At 43.9% G+C, this 18,782-nt stretch overlaps 1 protein-coding gene and 1 long non-coding RNA gene across 5 annotated transcripts in view; one reads left to right on the plus strand and one right to left on the minus strand.

Annotated features, from left to right (window-relative positions):
- The first annotated feature begins 1,475 nt into the window (after positions 1–1,475).
- Positions 1,476–18,053, plus strand: LOC109616557. The gene is made up of 4 exons (XR_002197750.2): positions 1,476–1,556; positions 2,362–2,428; positions 3,065–3,141; positions 17,969–18,053. It is a non-coding gene; the product is annotated as an uncharacterized LOC109616557 (long non-coding RNA).
- LOC105028392 (netrin-G2) overlaps positions 3,885–18,782 on the minus strand; it is a 59,043-nt gene continuing 44,145 nt past the window's right edge. Inside the window, exons 6-17 of one of the 4 annotated variants that reach the window (XM_029124908.2) lie at positions 17,006–17,083; positions 15,920–16,270; positions 13,107–13,238; positions 12,862–12,990; positions 11,471–11,596; positions 11,235–11,321; positions 10,860–10,952; positions 10,533–10,655; positions 10,086–10,163; positions 7,883–8,050; positions 6,152–6,286; positions 3,885–4,737 (exon numbers count right to left, since the gene is read on the minus strand). In XM_029124908.2, coding sequence (XP_028980741.2) covers positions 4,511–4,737; positions 6,152–6,286; positions 7,883–8,050; positions 10,086–10,163; positions 10,533–10,655; positions 10,860–10,952; positions 11,235–11,321; positions 11,471–11,596; positions 12,862–12,990; positions 13,107–13,238; positions 15,920–16,270; positions 17,006–17,083 — 1,727 coding nt within the window. In that variant the 3' untranslated portion in view covers positions 3,885–4,510. Of the gene's footprint in view, positions 4,738–6,151; positions 6,287–7,882; positions 8,051–10,085; positions 10,164–10,532; positions 10,656–10,859; positions 10,953–11,234; positions 11,322–11,470; positions 11,597–12,861; positions 12,991–13,106; positions 13,242–15,919; positions 16,271–17,005; positions 17,084–18,782 lie in introns of all 4 variants that reach the window. The other 3 variants (XM_010901107.4, XM_010901106.4, XM_034297126.1) reach the window with 3 other exon arrangements.

Consider the following 18,782-nt stretch of genomic DNA (forward strand, 5'->3'; position numbering starts at 1 on the left):
ATCATGCACACATTCATTTAAATCAGACCAATTGATTTCGGCTCGTTGTTACTGTCACACACATTTTAAGGTGCTAAACATGGTGTCTCTCCAGTGTGGTATGCAAGTTACCGCCCCCGGAATTACGGTTTTAGCCTCGCTCGCTTAACCCGGGTCTCATTCATCTTGTCTTTTCGGAGCCGGCATATGCCTAGGCCACCTACACCCCCGGCCTCCTCGCTACACCCACACCTCTGGCCTCCTCGCTACACCCACACCTCTGGCCTCCTCGCTACACCCACACCTCTGGCCTCCTCGCTACGCCAACACCTCACATCGAGGTCACTCTTTGACAACAGTGGTTGAACTGTTCTACCTTTGAAGTTCTGCCATATTGGTGCACATATACTGCTGCAGCACAGGTTGCATTCTGGCCCACCAGAATTTCAGGACCAGCTGCTGAAGCATAAAATGCCCAAAAATGTATCCTCAGTTTAATGGTGAATTGATTCATAACACCAGGGACGTTACATCACCAAACTTGCATTAGACAGAACAGGGGGCAAAATAATCATCTTTTTTAGGTAAACTCTACAGACCAAAAACCCTGCTGATTTTTCTCTAGTTTTGTGTTTTGCTAGTTTACTTTTCACTACAGTTAGCATGTGCCGTAACCAGCAGCCCATTCAGGTTGCACAGGCAGTCCAGCTCCTCCAGGATGACACATCATACGTGCCTTCGCAAGACGGTTGGCTGTTTCTCCCAGTATGATCCCAAGAGCATGGAGGAGATACCAGGAGACGGGCCATAGATGGGCATCAACCCTGCAGCAGGACCGGTATTTGCTCCTTTATGCGAGGAGGAGAAGGAGGAGCACTGCCAGAGCCCTACAAAATGACCTCTAGCATGTTTCTGACCAAACTGGCAGAAACAGACTCCCCGAGGGTGGCTTGAGTTTTAAAAAACAGTAAATTATGATTTTGCATTGACCGTGTGCCCAGCTACAAAAGAAAACTGCTATTTTGTGTGAAATGTTCCAGGTTCCCAAATATCTGCAACTAACGCTTTTGTCTAACCTGTCCTTTACTTCCTGTTTGGGTGTTGTAACACGCAGTATTTATTTGCATGCAATTAACCTTCTATAAAGTGGAACTGATAGCATTTTAACAACATGAAAATATTAAAATAAACATACGGTGACACCCTTTGTAAATAAAATTAATAATTAAAATAAAATAAATAATTGACAAGCGGTTACAGATGTGTTCATTTTCACGTATTCATACATTCATTGGAAGTTGGAGAATGACGTAGAATATAGCGTTTGCAAAAATTAAATAGCAATTTAGTGTGCAAATAGACGCACATTTTGACAAAGTAGACACTACAAAACGTGTTACAGTAGTCTTGAACTCCACACAAACCGTTAACATAGCCAATCAGATACAGCCTACAGTAGCAAGTTAACCATCTCACCCACTGAACTGTATGCAGGCAACCCTGAACGTTATACTGCAAATATGTTAATACGGGAGTACTCTTATTTAGAAACATACCAGTCCTGCTTACCATGACAGGTAAGAACCAGGGCACTGCCTCACTTGGGTACACGAACAACACAATAACCTAAACTAGCCAGAGCGAGGATAATTACAAATCTTACGAGGGAGCCGTAGATTAACGCTAAAAATGTGTTCAGTGTTTAAATAAGGGCTCCTACTTTTGCAGCCTACCTGCGACGAAACGCCCAAAACTGCTCTCAATCCACTCATAGGCCTAACTAGGAATTTGCCTGTCTGACTGCGCCGTGCATTCGTCGATATAAATGAATGTCATTTACAGTACTATGTAAAATGGTAGTTAATTTCAGTAGTAAGTGAAGTGATTCACATTTCTTTCCAGGTTTCAAACCAAATGGCACCTGCAAACAATATTACGCTCTGGGCAATCTGAATTTTGGCTTCGTGAAGAGAAAGAAAGTAGCCCACCCTATCGATATAGGCTCTAGTATTTTTAAGCCGATGATAAATAGCTCCCAAAATAAATTAGCTAGCTAAGCAGGTTTGATATACTTTTCATGTTATGATTATTAGTTTGCTTCAATTAGATCGGCGAAGCATATCAACAGCCAAAAAAACGGTTATGATGCATTGCGAGAACAAGCCTTCACCACTCAAAATCCGTAAAGGTGCGCTTAATATTTGCATATGGTACAATATCCTACTTTACTAAAAATAAGGTGGGGTGTTTTTTAGATCAATGCTGTGGTGTTTGAGGTAGGACTTTACTGCATTACTGAAGATATTTTGTACAAATTCTGAAATCCTTAGTAATTTCTTTCTTTTATCCCATGTTTAACACCTTAAACTCATCTCACCACAGCCCCTCCAGCAGTTGATGGAAACGGTAAAACGTTCCTCTAAGGCAGGCAGAGGTATTCAACTTCAAGGTGCGGATTCTACTGCTTTTCTCTTCAAACTCATAATGATTTATACAGGTCAGTCCCTGGTTAGCGGGTTACAATCGAGGGACAAAAAACTGTTGAAAGGTCCACAGTTCGGTTTGAGGGCTGTAACGCCTTATGGGTTTATCAACTTGATGCTCGGGTTTAGACGTGTGTGGTTAGGGAATCTGTTTTAGACCCAGTTCAGCCAGGACAACTCCTGCCACGAGCTCGCTGATCCGCACCCAGATCGTTTTGTGCCTCATCTAGAGGATCTCCCCCCACACATCTCAATTCACTCATCAGATCTCCGCTCTCCCCTTCATGTTAGCACTGCCATACTACTGATAATGATCCCAGAATAGAGCTGCCTTACAGACAGTATAAGACTAGAATACCTAAGGATTTCTATTTTACTGCTGGCACTGGCTCAGTGTATTTTCTGCCTTTCTTTTCTTGCATGCTGACAACCTCCTTATCCTTCTCAGGTGTTAATACTGCTGCTTTTGTCTAGATGTGTTCTTCCTTTACAGAGTGATGGTGCATTTTCTCCTAGTTCTCTGTTTATGCCCAATGTAGCTGACTCAGCCAAAGCTGGAAACTATTTTCTCGCTGAACTGAATTGCACGTTTTTTTATAAAGTGAAGGACGACCACACAAGGATGACTCCGTAAGCCCCAGGTTTCCACAGCGGAACAGGGGCGCGCCCCCCAAGTCTAGTAAGTATGTTTCTACGCGATAACACTTGTGGCCTTTTAGGAAAATGTATGTACTTTTGTGACAATCGAATATATACTTTTAGGTAATTTTGGTGCAATTATGTTATGTTTTTTCAGTTGGACGTGCATAGGGGTTGTCTGTTCTTAGTAAGTGAATCTCTGTGGTTTGACAGATCAGAATTCCCAGTGGCTCAGTCGCCAACTGATAGTCTGTGTTGGTGTCACTCATCATGTCAGCTAAAACATCTGACCTTAATGAAATTAGGTATTTTTTTCTATCTCCACTTTTCAGCAACCCAGACAGTCTGGTGTAGACAATTGAACGATTCAGTTGAAAGAATGAGCTGAATCAATAATGTACAAGTGAAAGCAAATAACAGTCACATTTACTATAAAGTTTACAGTGCAATAAAATGCTCATCTGGAATAGTTAATTTATTATAACTCCAAACAAAAATAATCTCTACAAAAAATATTCAAATAATGTCATATAATTTGTTTATACTTTGTCAATATCTTTTTCTCTCTCTTTTTAAACTGTTGTTAAATTCTGTTTGATTCCTGAATACTGTGTGAAGATATCATTGCACTAAACTGTGGCAACATACTCATTCCTATAATGACCATATTAGTGACTTAAATCTTAATATTGACAACCCTCTGGATATTGTTTGAACTACATGTATAATCTCAGCATCTGTTGGTGGGCACATAAGATACAGTAATGACAGAAATTGAAAAAAAAAAAAAAAAAGGTGAAAAAAAATCTCAGGTATTTTGCATCGATGACGTCAAACCTGGTTTATATTGTATGTAGGCCTCAGCAGTGAATTCCCTCCCTCCCTGTCACCGCGCCCCCCCCACCAGCCCCGGCACTAACCAAAGTCTAACCAAACACACTTCCCTTCTGTCGGTCCACAGCAGTAAGTGCAGTGAAGAGGGGTGCATTAACTAAATCAATAAAGACAAAGGAAATGTCAGCCATTTCCCCCTCCGTTCCTCCCAGTGATTGAAGTGTTCTTGTTTGCTTGTATAATAATGCTTTTTTGGTATGAGATTGAGCTTTTTCCGGACAGCGCGTCGAGACTGAAAGACAGCGGTTGGTTGTCCGATTTTCCTCTGTCTTCTCCTCTGAAGTCGTACTCTGTGTGTGTGTGTGTGTGCGCGCGTGCGTGCGTGTGGGGGTTCCCCTGAGTCAGTAACAGTCTTGTGAGGTGTATGTTGCTGTGTGTGTGTGTGTGTGCGTGTCTGTGTTCACAAGGTCCCTGGCCAGCTTGCAGGTCTTCCCAATCTTCCCTTTTCAGAGGTTGCCCACATACAGCCCCCCCCCCCCCCCCCCCCCCGGTGTCTGGAGGTAACAGCAAGTGACTCAGTGCGCAGTTAATGTGGCTAGTAGGAGGGGTAGCAGGAGCCAGGGCGCCAGGCGTCCGAGAGGCTCGTGGTGGGTGGTGGAGGCGCTTCTGCAGGCCTTGTCCCCGTCGCATCGGGACTGTTGGCACAGCACGCCCTTGAAATCTGGGGGGCAGATGCACTTCTGGTTCTGGGAGCACGTCCCGCCGTTCTGGCACAGGAGAAGTTCCTCGTCGCACACGTTAGCTGCAGAAGAAAAGAGAGGGATGAGAGGGGGAAAGAAAAGAAGAGAGGGACATGGGGGGGGGAGAAGAGACGGGTGAAAGAAGCGGTAGATAGAGGAGGAGGAAAGTGGGGGGGGGGAGAAAAAGAGAAGGTTGAAAGAGATGTGGTGGCAAAATTATGGGGCTCCATGAAAGATTTATGGGAGATTAAAGAGCAGAAGGAAGCGTAGGGAAGGAGAGAGAGCAATGGGTGAAGATGACCGGAGAAACAACAGGGATGAGCAAGAGAGATGTAGTTGGAACGGAATGATTGAGAGAAAAGACAAAGTAAGGAGGAATTAAAAGATTACCTCTTCAAGCCGCAAGTAACACCTGCCTTCTCAGTTCTGCCTTTTTTTCCCCTGACAGTTTTTTAGGCATGCACTGTCTAGGTCAGATTAATGCACATGAGCTTGTCATAGAGGCTTGTTATGATATGTACCGGATGTCACAGAAGAAAGCAAATATGGCCTCATTGTTCTTTCATTGCATCTTTATTAAAACAAACCCAATCACAGCCTTTTATTCTTACTTTAAATCTAAATTTGAGATTAACTCTGCCCTACTCCTGGCGGCATCGGTTGGCTAACAACCTGCAGTGAAGAGGCCTAACTGTGTTCTATGTTAGAGAGTGGGAGGCTTCCTTAAATAGGGTTAAGGCGTGACAGGGTCATCAATTAAAGGAGCAGGTGATTCTACTAACGAAGTACACACCAAGGAGATATAGATGATGGGATATACACAAAGACCAATTCTTTTTTAGATTTGCTTAACTCCTCCATCCTCTTTACTCCATCCTCTTTACTCAATCCTCTTTGGCCTCCTTTTGAAAAAGGTCATAGGGAATCATGGAGAGGCAGTGAGGAGAGTGCGGATAAAATGAGACGGGCCTTCTCCAGTCGTGTGTTAACTGGCAATATACTTTACAGGGGTAGTTCCCAAAACAAATGTATGAAGTGATAAACAGAAATTTAGAGCAAAACATTAAATTAAAAGTAAAAAAATGTCCTCCATTTCCTAATTTCAGTTTATCCAGTTGTATCTATGGCCGTCTCATGTCAACAACTCCCAAAAGATCCAGATGAGTTGAAGATCATGGAAAGCCCTCCTAGAGGTAATCTGCACTGAGCCATTCTGCTTTTTGTACACTGCTCCTCCAGTCAGGAAGTCACATCGGCCAATGCTTGTGAGGGCATGTTCCATTACCTGACTAAGCTAGCTTGCAGGTGCACGACTTACCAGAGGGAGTCACTAGAGCGAGGATTTCAATTGAATACAGAAATAGAGAGAAACTGGCCTCAAGGTCCAGAGTTTAACATTTCTTCTCTCTCTCTCTCTCTCTCTCTCTCTCTCTCTCTATACCTCCCCTCTCACACCCAAAGGCCCCATATACTCACGGTAACACCCTTGTTTCCAGTAGTACCCGGGTACACAGTCGTCACATTTGGGCCCTGTAGCGCCCTCTTTGCACGAGCAGAAGCCTGTCCCATTACACCGGTCATGGACGGAACCCATCTGGTTGCAGTTGCACTCTAGAGGGAGGACGGGGCAGACGAGGCATGTCTCTTTATTAATTTGGTGTGCAAGGGCATGCATGGATGTGTAAACCTTTTGAATGTGCAGGGAGGGATGGTAAATCAACTACTATGTGTGGGTGTGTGTCTGGGCTCTTATGCACAAACACACACACAATCTTTCCGTCTATCTTCCCATCTCTACAACCCCCCCCCATATTGATTTGGTGCCAGTCTCAGTGTGCCAGTAGCCTGGCAGGAAGGCTAATGGGGGGCCTCATTTGTGCTGACTGGCCCCTGCCTCTCTCCGCTGAGACACGCTCAGAGGATGCTTCAACTGATCTGTGAAGAAGGGAATAGCCCAACGGATACATTATGGTCTGTGCATGCGTTGATACATTATCGAGTACATTACCGTCTGTGCGTGCATTGATACATTATGGGGTACATTGTGGTCTGTGCGTGCGTTGATACATAATGGGGTACATTACGGCCTGTGTGTGCATTGATACATTATGGGGTACATTACGGTCTGTGCGTGCGTTGATACATTATGGGGTACATTACGGTCTGTGCGTGCCTTGATACATTATGGGGTACATTACGGTCTGTGCGTGCCTTGATACATTATGGGGTACATTGTGGTCTGCATGTGTGGATACATTATCTTAAGGCTCCCTGTATACACCTCAGACAGTTCCCTACAGCCTCCCAACACTCAACAAATGGATCAAATTACCATCACAGTCAGCCCCACACAAAATAATGGAGCAACAAGAGTTGTGATTTTGAGTCAGTGTTTTTGTCTGTAATAGGACTCACAGGCTGAAAGACTGGAAACGTTATTTTTGAAACATCTTGACATGGTAAATTGACTGCATATATTGGCAATGTTTTTCATATTTGGCATATTTGGCTGTGAGTAACTTGGTCAAAAAGAATAGCACTGATTGGTCTATAGGTGGCGCTGTTATAGCAGAGTCAGCCATCCTAGAGGCCTGAATATTGGTGTATTTCCTCATGCTGAACATGCCTCAAGGACTCAGAAGGTCTGTCAAGACAGAATATCCTCCATCTTGAACATTTAAAATCTTTTGAAAAGATTTTTCTCTAACGTACCGTAAGTCTGAATTTTAAATGTGATCTGTAGACCTGATGGTAATCTCTTAACTTAGATAAAGCTCAGGATTCATTTAAGATATTTATATTGGTTTATATATAATTCAAGATCAGATTTGTCCGATTTTGACTAACCAGAAACACCTGTCTAGCCAATCGTCCCAATACCTTTGTTTCCCTTAAATACGGAGGACTGACAATCTATATTTTAACCTCATAGTAGTAGTTAGATTTCCAAAACTTTTTTCAGTTTAGAGCCAAAAAGGAAAAGAAAATGTCTTCCCTGTCCCAATAATTAAAGAAAGCACCGTATATTTCAGGAAGTGCTGATCTCGCTAAACAGTATTTTTGATCAATGACGTCTTGGTCAATCAGCACTGCGCACTGTTTAGTTTTTTATTTTAACACACACAATGCTCATTGATTGTCCTCCCAAAAATGTGCGTGCCTGCGCACGCGCACGTAACTCCTTAAGTCGGACACACTTCAACTGACCGATGCAGACGCCCTCGTCGTCCAGTTCGGCGGAGGCGTTCCGGTAGTAGCCCAGCCTGCAGTGTTGGCAGTTCTGTCCCCTGGTGTTGTGCTTACAGCTGACACACGTCACAATGTTCAGGTACTCTATGTAACTGCAGCGGTTGGAGTGGCCATAGCACTCGCAGTCTGAGGGGAGAGACAGGCGGTTAGGGTTAGGGGAGGGTTAGGGTCCCACCCGCCAACACTGGAGATTCGGCGGGCACTGTTGAGGGGATGATTAGGGTGTCATCCAGAGATGCTGAATGTGATCCCACTGACAAGTGGTTCTCCCTGGACTTGTCTATGTTGGGTTAAAAGCCTGTTCGGACTCTGTGGTCCTTATTTTTAGAGAACGTTAAGGAATATTTAGGGCACGAATGGTTCAGAAGCGCTATTTAATGAAGGTTTAATAACGGTCCAGCCGTCATTAAATAGGTGATAAATATGGGACCTTATGTCTTTGTTCTAGAGAGACAGCATTCAGATTCACCCCCCTCGTTTTACTTCATCCACTCCCTCACTCCTAAGACAGGAGAAAGCTGACGGGGCTTTATCGAGCTCTTCTGACAGGAATCTATAGAGGAGTATGTGTGTGTGTTTTTCCAAAGGGGAGGGTGTGTGTCAGTGTTTGCCAGTGTGTGTATTATCCATACAGTATGTGTGTGTGTGTGATTGTGTTGGAGATTATCATGTTTTCCCGTGGTATAACAAGATCCTCATTCCTGACACATTTCTATCTCTCTATCACAACTGTCTTAATCTCTCCTCAATCGGGTTGGTGCTTCCACACTGTCTGTACGCGCTCCAAATGGCATCCTACTCCTTATGTGGTGTAGTTCTGTTGACCAGGAATCAATTAACTCCTATGGTAGTCCAGTAAGTTGTGAATAGGGTACCATTTGGGACAAAAAGTGTCATCACCTGGTTTATTACTGCATTTAACTCTCATTGTGGAGTCCCTAACCCAAAGTTGCAACAAGTAAAAATGAGAAAGAAATTTAGTGTAAAAAAGGCCTTATTTGGATAGCCAGAAAAGACAGTAAGCGAGGCATTGAGGAAAAGAGATTCCTCCTTCCTGCTGTTATCTTGGCTGTTTGTGCCTAATTAGAGTTTTATTAAGCTTCAGAAGTCGGCTGCAGTGTGTGTGTGTGTGTGTGTGTGTGTGTGTGTGTGTGTGTGTGTGTGGGCTGCGTGGCATTGCTGTCCTTAACGAGTCGTTTATCAGGCGTGTTTATGCAAATACATATTTAAATGCACATTAAAAAGTCTAAGTTTAGCTGTTTAATCAGATGTCATTATTATTTTAGTATTGTTTTGTTGATGACTCCCTCTGATATACCTCTGGACTGTTTTGAGGGGGAAGAACCACCAGTGAGGAGCCACATTAAAAGCACAAACACCCACACTCACTCAGACACACAACTACGTGCATATGATCTCACACACAAACACACACACACACACACAGACCATGCGTACACTAGCATGCCTGTATGCATACACACACACAAAATGCAACTCTCAGCAATAAAAGAAGGGTTACAGGAGAAATATTATGCAGTGATTAAATATGAATGCCCAATTACTCTACAGATGGCAGAGAGAGAGCGTTGGGACGTTGTTCCACAAATGAGTCAAGATGTGGCTTTATGGAAGATTGTACAGTAAAAAATAATTAGGGAGAGACTCTTATTTTGAACATTCCTATGTTCAGTTCTTAAATCTGGGTTACAAAATTATATCTGTCACAAATCATTAAGAGTGTTGGACCGGGAGAAAATGGGCCAGTTTGAATGGTGATAGTGATCAGAGATGACAAAATAGTGATGGTGGATAAAAATCCATTTGGATGCTTACCTTATTAGCCACAATACCAAAAACATGACGACAGGGGTGATGATGGAGTCAGACGGGAGGAAGAATGAAAAGTCAGAAAGGGAATAAAACAAATAAAAGTAGAGAAAGGGAATCTTTCCATAGTTCGATCTGGTCAGACAGTAACGATATAAACATTCACTTCCATGTTACTTAACAAACACTCAACTTACTGTCGACTAACCCTCTACTAAAAATATTATGGTCCACACATTAAATCGAATTCCATTCTGGCTCATGTTTTTTTTTTTATCCTGCATACATCCTCAGTCACTCGCCTATTAGCTATTCTCGTGTTGTGTCTTACCTTTGAAATCATCGTATATGATCCCGAACAACTGTTTGGCCTCAGGCTGTTCTCCTGAGATCAAAAGCTTGAGAATCCCTTCAGGAAATGAAGGAGTGTAGTTTTAGGTTTCCTGGATCCAACCTGACTCTGCACTCCAGTGCAATACTCAAACAGCCCCTGTAGTCCTATGGAACCCCTACTACATCTGTTGTAACAACACTGGTCAATAGTCCACTATTTACTTCTTAGGCTGAAGTTCTAGAGCCTCATTGTGCTGGAGTAGGACAGGTTGTTGGACACCTCGCTGGTTAGTTCTAAACCAGCAAGTTGAATCCCAATGGGTTGGTCATGGTCATCTAGTACGTTTCTGAATCCTGTAGACCAGCTCTTGACTTGGGAGAGCTGTTCTACAGGATCCTGGCTTACAGGGTTCATGCTACACACTTGCCAGTACTTCAGTTCTACCTTTCTTTTTGGCAAACTCTCTCTCCTCTTTAGTCTCTTCTTCCTCCCACTGCTCCTTGTTCTCAGGGGTCTCTAAAGTCTCTTGACGCCAGCTTTCCCATTCACGGTTTTCAAGGACTTCCCCTGGATCACCACAGAGGATTGGTAATACCGTAGATCAATTTTTTCTGCAGGTTGATTACTACTGTCTGATTGGTCCCAGTTTACAGCTCTAATTTTTGGTGATCAACACCACTACACAATCTACTGTGCTCCGTAATATATCTGCTTTTGAACCAAACATCTCTATACAAACTGACAAACTACACACTAGTCCTACTCAGATACCTTTGGTCTTTGGTTCTGGGTCCTCTCCCCCCTCCTCTTTATCAAAGGGTCTCCCAGCATCCTCTCTGCCAACCGTCTCTTCCACCTCAGGCACTGGAGGAACGATGAACACCAAATGGTCACATCATTCATGGGTTTTTGTCATTGTTCACCTCTCGATCCGCCTGTTTATCATTCACTAATCCATGTACCCAATGGATCCCCTAATGTACCCAATGGATCCCCTAATGTACCCAATGGATCCCCTAATGTACCCAATGGATCCCCTAATGTACCCAATGGATCCCCTAATGTACCCAATGGATCCCCTAATGTACCCAATGGATCGGGTTTAGTTGGTTAAAACGGCTTCCTTATGCAGTCCTTTCAAAATACCTTCAGCCTCAGCCTCCTTTTCTTTCTTCACCACTCCCTCCTTCTCCCCCTCAGGGAGGGGGACCTCTGCCAAAGTTTGGGGAGGGACTGTGAGGGTGAGAAAGGATCCCAAACACGGACGCCTCATTATTGGTTCACTGGTACTGCCACTACGAACCACAAACTACAGGTCATACTGCAGAAAGGTAGTTGGAAAATTGTAAGAAATTCTTTTTTAACAGCTAGAGAGCTATAACCTTTATTTCTCTCCTTCTCGGTTGTCTTCTCATTCTTTTTCTTTTCCTCCAGTTCCTCCATCTGCTCCACTCTCCCAGAGGGCTTTCCTCTTTTCACAGAGTCTTCTGCTTGAGGCTTTGGGGTGGCTGTGTGCAAGTTTCAGGGAGATGTAAAGACTCTCAGAAAACACTATAGGTTTACCATTAGACAGGGGCCCATAGGGAATACAACAATGATGGCTACTTCATCATACTAGCATCTCAATTAGCTAATGGCATGCTAATATGAACCAAGACGATAACAAGGCTGTTTCACCGATTCTGTGCCTTTTTTCAGGGGGTGTACTTTTTTAAGAGGTGTCATTTTAACATTCCATCATTAAAGAGACATGTTCAAATTTATACATTATTAAAGCTATATTAAGGGCTTACTGAGTGCCAAATAAAGAAACAGGGTTGACCGTAACAGGGCTGACAACTTCATCTTCAATCAGCCATGAATCCCCTTGTGACAAGTGGGATTAAAGCTTTCGTGTGCACAAGCTTCTATTCTTTTTCCATTTAGCACTGACTGAGCTCTGAGCAGAATGTACTCTCTACTATTGGGTTGTGTGGTAGTCTTACCTAACTATCTCAAGAGGAATGCACTTCAATTCTATGTCACTCTGGATGTCTGCTAGATGACAAACTGTTTAATTTAAAATGACCCACCCCGATATCTAGCACAAACCACTATCACCATTGCCAAAAGTAGTAGATCTAGCTCTCCAGATTATAATTGATAATGCTTAGATGTTCTGTGTTTGTTTAGAAAAATAAGAATTATACCTAAACTATATTTAGATATAAACTATATTCGGAAAGAATAGTTTGACCATATTAAAACAAGCATTGGGTTCCCACACCAGAGTAAATCTTTAAATGAGGGACTGTAAATTAATCACTAATCATTTTAAATCCGAAATGACTGCCAAAGCAACAAAATTACCAGGGCTTTACCATGGATAAAAGCATCTGCTAAACTATTAAAATATAAATGTAATGATGGTAGACATTTTGGGATTAAGTCGATAAAAATCTTCCTAAATGTGACAGAAACGATGGGAAGGCCATATTCACAGTAGGACATGTCCAAATTGACACATTAGCAAGCCTTTAATCATAATAAAAAAACAAATTAACTGAATTCCTTACGCAATTTAAATGCTTTTAAAATGCAATATTTGCGCACACTTTCGAAATAAAACAAAAACAACGCTAATGGCACTCAATGGAAACCCCCAACAAACTTTATAGGCCCTGTTTTATTATTGCTGTTCATCCATTACCTTATGATGAGTACTATATAATAACTCTATTGGTTTACAACAACGCAGCAACAAATAAGCAATGTGCAAATGTTAGGCCTATACCTTCTTCAGTCCTTTTCTCTGTCACAAGTACTTCCTCCGTCTCATCTGCTCCATCCTCTAGTTCGATAGTAGGAGAGTCACTCTTCACATCGTCTTCTGCTTTAGTGGTTATGGAGGTGACTGTGAACACTGAGAGATGTAATTCTGTGCGGTCCGATAAGAATGTCTCTTCAAAACACATAGCAATACGGTACTTCCATACTAGACCTCACACTACTGTGACCTCAGCACCCCCAAAGCAATACCTTCTTCGGTCTCTGCACCCTTCTCTTTTTCCGTCATCTCTTCTTCCTTCGCTTTTTCTGAGGCAACATCAGTTTCTGTCCCATCATCTCCCTCTTCACTGTTAGCAGCTGTACAGAATACATTGCAGCCTCCTACTAGAGTACATGCAGCGAGGGGTTAAGAAGAGTGGGGCGTTCAAGGAGCTCTAACAATCTGACCAACACAGAAATTATTAAACAGCCAAGGGAAGCGGGGAGGGCAGCTGTACTCGGGGAACATTCTTTTTGAAACATTCCATTCAAGATGACCAGGCCTCGGATCAATCAATGACCAGGCGTGATTTCTGTATCAATCGCAGTGTATGGCTCCATAGGAAATACAAGATATCTTTCAGAATCTTTAAATGTCTATCCTGGGTTACCTCAGAAGTAATTTGGGGAGCTAGTCCACAGCCACAAAAGCTTTTGGTTGGCTAATTAGTAGTGTGTTTTGTTCTGTACCAATTCACGTAGGTCCCGAAACTTTGAACGAGAATCAGTTGACTGAATACAGCCCTGATGTTTAAGAATCTCCAATAGAGATACTACTTAGCCATCTGCCTATCTATACAATGTGAGCATATGTCTTTTATGTGACTGAGACACACAAGCCCTCTATTCTCCCTATCATGAGGGTCATTTAGCGAACACGCTCCCAAAGGTTCCCCCCCCCCAGGCGGTCCGCCCTCCACATGCACTGATCCTGGTACAGATTTTTGTTGCTGAGCCCCAGAGGGAGGGGACGCTGACAGCTGTTCCCGAGACCCTCCCTCCCCCATCTACTTCACACAGCTGGCTCTCAGCCATCATGCCTCGTAGTGATCCTCCCACACCCACTCAAGCCTGTCTAACGTCCTCCTTCCTCATTTTTCAATTAGGTAGTTAGCCGATGGTTCCTTATGCGTGTACGCACGCAGACTAACGCATGCTTGCACGCACACACACCCACACACAGACACACATGAACAAACACACGCAGGAAAGCTGCACGCTCCCGTTTACACCCACACACACATCCTACCTAGGGGGAGGGTCGGCTGAGCTCTTAGGGACACTGATGTTACACCGGCTGATCTAGCACAACAGAAAGCGTAAATGCATTTAATCTCAGTTACCCACACTGCCTTGGGGGAGTGAGCGCTTCACAGCCCTTCTGGCATTAATCTCAATCAGCTAGTCAGCTCTACATGTTCGGTCTGACACGCACAGAGCTGGGGCTGAATTCGTGAAAGCGTGTGTGTCTGTGTCTGTGTGTGTGTGTGTGTGTGTGTGTGTCTGTGTGTGTCTGTGTGTGCGTGTGTGTGCGTGTGTGTGCGTGTGTGTGTGTGTGTGTGTGTGTGTGCGTGCGCATTGAGGCAGGCTTAGCAGAGAAGAGTGGTGATGGAGCTTTCAGATCGTCTGCTCTGGTCAGTGGCAGAAGTTTGGTTGAGAGCCAGCACAGCAACACTCTCCTGACTCCCCACATGGCACACCTAAAACACACGGCCTCCCCAGGGAAACATGTTCGCAAAGTCTGCCAGCCTGTCATCCTGTCACCAAAACACCCTGACGTCAATCATACAAGTGAAATACAGCTTCCACATTAGAAATTCATGACAGTTTGACTGAATATTTGTCTTCCTGATACGGATGTGACAATAATGTGGCTGTATAAATAGTGAAGGATGAGGTTTGAAGGGTAAAGTGCCGAGGGGAACATGTGAAGGAGAAAGTGGGAGTTACGAAGCAAATTGTGAACGTAGACCGTTGCTGAAAGCAAACCTCACCAAGTAAGGCCTTTGCTCCGTTCGTGAGCAGTGGCAAAGCCATTCTCCAGGGGTACGAATGGGTGAGATTTGTTTTGGCCTACCCACTCTTTCCCTCCCACTCTCTTTCCTTTCTATTTGTCTCGCTCTATCCACAGGGATCCGGGGTGTCTTTGAACCGTGTTGTAATCTTACTAAGTGAACAAGGACCTTTATTATGACTATTGATACTCTCCCACCATCCTTTACTTCTTCCTTCCTTCTCTCTCTTCTCACTGTCTCTTCTCACTTTAGCGATCCCTCTCTCTCCCTCTTAGCTAGCCCACAATAATTACATTTCAGTATCGTTATTTAAAAGAAATGAACTGATTTCACATCAGATGTGATTGTTGAGTAATATAGCAATACGTTTCCACATAAAAAAAAAAAGAAATTTTGTACCAGGCATTTTGAAGCCAGTCATATGACAAATAGATTATATTTCTATGAAGCAATACCACAGAAATCCTTAAAAATAATCAGGAAGTATTTTCTTACACTACGGTTCAAAAGTTTTGAGGTAACTTTTTTGTCCATTAAAATAATATAATTTTTGAACCTGTAATCAAACCCACAAACGCTGATGCTGAAGAAACTGAACTAGTCTAAAGGCCAGTTTTATGGCTACTTCAGTCAGCGCACCAGTTTTCAGCTGTGCTAACAATCGCAAAAGGGTTTTCTAATGATCTATTTGCATTTTAAAATGATTAACTTGGATTAGCAAACATAACGTGCCATTGGATCACGTGACTGATGGTTGCTGATAACAGGCCTCTGTATGCCCATGTAGATATTTCATTGAAAATCATTTTTCAACATTAACCATGTCTACACTGTATTTCTGATCAATTTGATGTTATTTTAATGGACAAAAAAGGTGCTTTTCTTTCGAAAACAAGGACATTTCTATGTGACCCCAAACTTTTGAATGGTGGTCTATCTATTCTAGAAGATTCACTGCAGCAGAATATCTATTCTAAACTACCATTCTAATTTACTACTGTGTCTTACCATCACTTTCGGTAACTACTGGCTCAGGTAGCTCCGTTGGGGGCGGGTTGGTAGTGAGTGGAAGAAGGCTCTTGGTCAGGGCCGGTGACTTAAGCTCCTTCACGAATGGTTGAGGGGGTGCAGACTCCTCGCTGATAGGCTTAGGGATTTTTGAAAAGGGCGTGGCCTCTGTGGCAGTTAGGGGCGTAGTTTTCTTCACTATAAGGGAAGGTGGGGCATCAGTGAGGGTGGGGGTGGTTGTTCGGGGTGGCAGAATGTCAGTGATGGGGGGCTTGGGGTCTGTACTGAGGGGCTTCATGGTGGCGCTTGTGGTGGTGAAGTCAGCTGGGGCCTTGGTTAAAAGTGGTTGCTCTTGAGGAGACAGAGAGAGTGTGCAAGGCCATGAGAGAACTGGTCTGAATGGTACCATAGACTATTCAAAGAATGCCAAGCTTTACTGTACTTATTTTTTTGACTAGCAAACACACACACACACACACACACACACACAGCTAAGTGAAAATGCACAATCAGTTCACACTGCTCAGACAAACTAAAGCCAAAAGCTTGTCTTGTTAACTCTTTCAGTACAGGAAGCAGTGAAATCTCACAGCACTCTGTTCTCCCCACCTGGAGGGGGGGGGTGTGTTACTGCAGAGACCAGTTGTTTTTAGTTTACTGCAGAGGATGCAGTACAGACTGCTGTGCAACACTGAGTCTTCTTCAGCATTTGAATTCAGTATAGTGACTTGAGGAGGTTATCATGCATGCACTGATGCACGGGCCACATTGAAAGCCCAACACCTCCTACACCTGCAATACGTCTTATGGCTTTACTATGCCTGTACAGCCTGTGGATGACAACAGCCTGTGGATGACTACAGTCTTTACTATGCCTGTATAGCCTGTGGATGACTATAGCCTTTACAATGCCTGTACCGCCTGTGGATGACTATAGCCTGTGGATGGCCACAGTCTTTGGATGACTAGAGCCTGTGGATGACTAGAGCCTGTGGATGACTACAGCCTGTGGATGACTACAGCCTGTGGATGACTATGCTATTGGTGCTAGTTGCACTATGCCCTCCACAAGTCTACTCTCCCCACCTGCAGCCTCAGTCAGGGGGTCAGGGGTCAGGAAGCTGAGGTCTGTCTCTCCTGGCCCGGTCGTGGGGCTGGCCGGCTCTAGTCAGAAGAGAGGAGAGAGGGTTAGAACTAACTGCAGCTAATTTTCCAGGCTGTGATTTATTGACGTCCGTCTTGTTTTTAAGGATGGCCAGGGCTAAAATCATTGATGTGTGATAGATGTATAACGGTGATGTTTCTGGACATTCTGCCAACTCAGTGTGGCAGAATGACTCTGACCTGGATAATTACATAACCTGGCTGATGACATGTGTCTGCTCGACAGACTGTCACATGACACACTCCTATATGCAAGCGCTCATGTACATTTATACACGTATCCACAAATTTACATGCGTGCGCACACAAAACACACACAAAACACACTCCTACCCACCAAGTCCAGGATTCTTTCCTTTCGCGCAAAGACATTTGGCATTAATGAGACAATTTGTCACTTGTTTGAGTTAATGTATGCAAGACAAATGATGCCAGTAAACTGTAATGCCACCTGTCAGTCTGGGCGCCCTGTCATCTGTTACCACAGGCCAGTCACTCGTGTGACGTTAACGACGGTACTGTCATTTAGGGAGGGGCCGAGATTACATTCTCACTACGCCTAACGACACCCAAATGAGCGACGGGATGGTTGTTTGAATGTCTGTCCTCCCACGGGCTGTGTTGGTTTTAGCTTACGAGTTCGCTGGGCTTCATACATGGTCAGTCCTATTGGCCTTTCCCTAGGAAACAGACAAGGATACAGGAGACAGTTTCTGAACTAGCGAGCGTATATGAGCCTGTGTTTGTGCGCGCTTGTATGGCATGTAGACATGTGTCTATATGAAAACGTATGCCCATATTAACTTCTGGGGGATTCTGCTGTTTTGAGATGCAAGCTCCGCCCTCTCCACTGAGTCTAACAATTACTTTAACTTCTTCCTTCAGGGCAGATCTGTGAAATTCCAGTGTTTCAGAAATGGCTGTCCTCTTGGGCTTTTCCCTCATGACAGTGTCGAAGGTTAACAGGGAATGGAGCAAAAAACCAAAAACAGGCGGTCAGCGGGGAGTACTGTGCACGAAAAACAACTCGTCGATCAGAGAGGTGGAAGGAGAATTGGCGAGAATCACGCAAGCTAGCAGTTCGGGCCAGAAGCAGGACAATAACTGTTCAGCAGAAACCCGATGCGCAGAACAGCATCTCAAGGAAACAGCCACTGGTCGTGTCCCCGGATGGGCTTTAAGCAGCTGAAGACCAGCTTCCGTTACCATCCGGTCTGCAGCAACAACGCTACGCCAACGCACCAGCATGGAGCGGAATCCCTGGTTACGACATGGGTGTACCTAATAGTTTGGCTACTGAGTGTAATCTCAATTAAAGGTAGCCTAAGTCTGGTATGGTACAGCAGGTCATTGTGAAGTACGTCCTTGTTAACATTAGAGAAAGCTGGTGACGCAGTGTGATCTGCTGTAGTTTGCCGGGTTCGGGTCAACTCCACTTACATTCCATTTAATTTAGGAATTATAATTCCAATTTCCAACTGGATGGACTTTCTTAATCAACTGGCAGTGAAATGAAATGTACCCTAACGCTAGTAGTTAGACTATGTTAAACTTCCTTTAACAGCAACATAGCTATCCTTGTAGTGCCTTGTTGAAAATGAAACACAGTACTTACTATGTCATATAAAATGTGCAGTCTGTCCAATAACTAAATCATCTGAAGTCTTTGCAAGGAATGCGACAATGCACATTTGTGTCA

The sequence above is a fragment of the Esox lucius genome, chromosome 14, assembly GCF_011004845.1.
Source record: "Esox lucius isolate fEsoLuc1 chromosome 14, fEsoLuc1.pri, whole genome shotgun sequence".
NCBI lineage: Eukaryota > Metazoa > Chordata > Actinopteri > Esociformes > Esocidae > Esox > Esox lucius.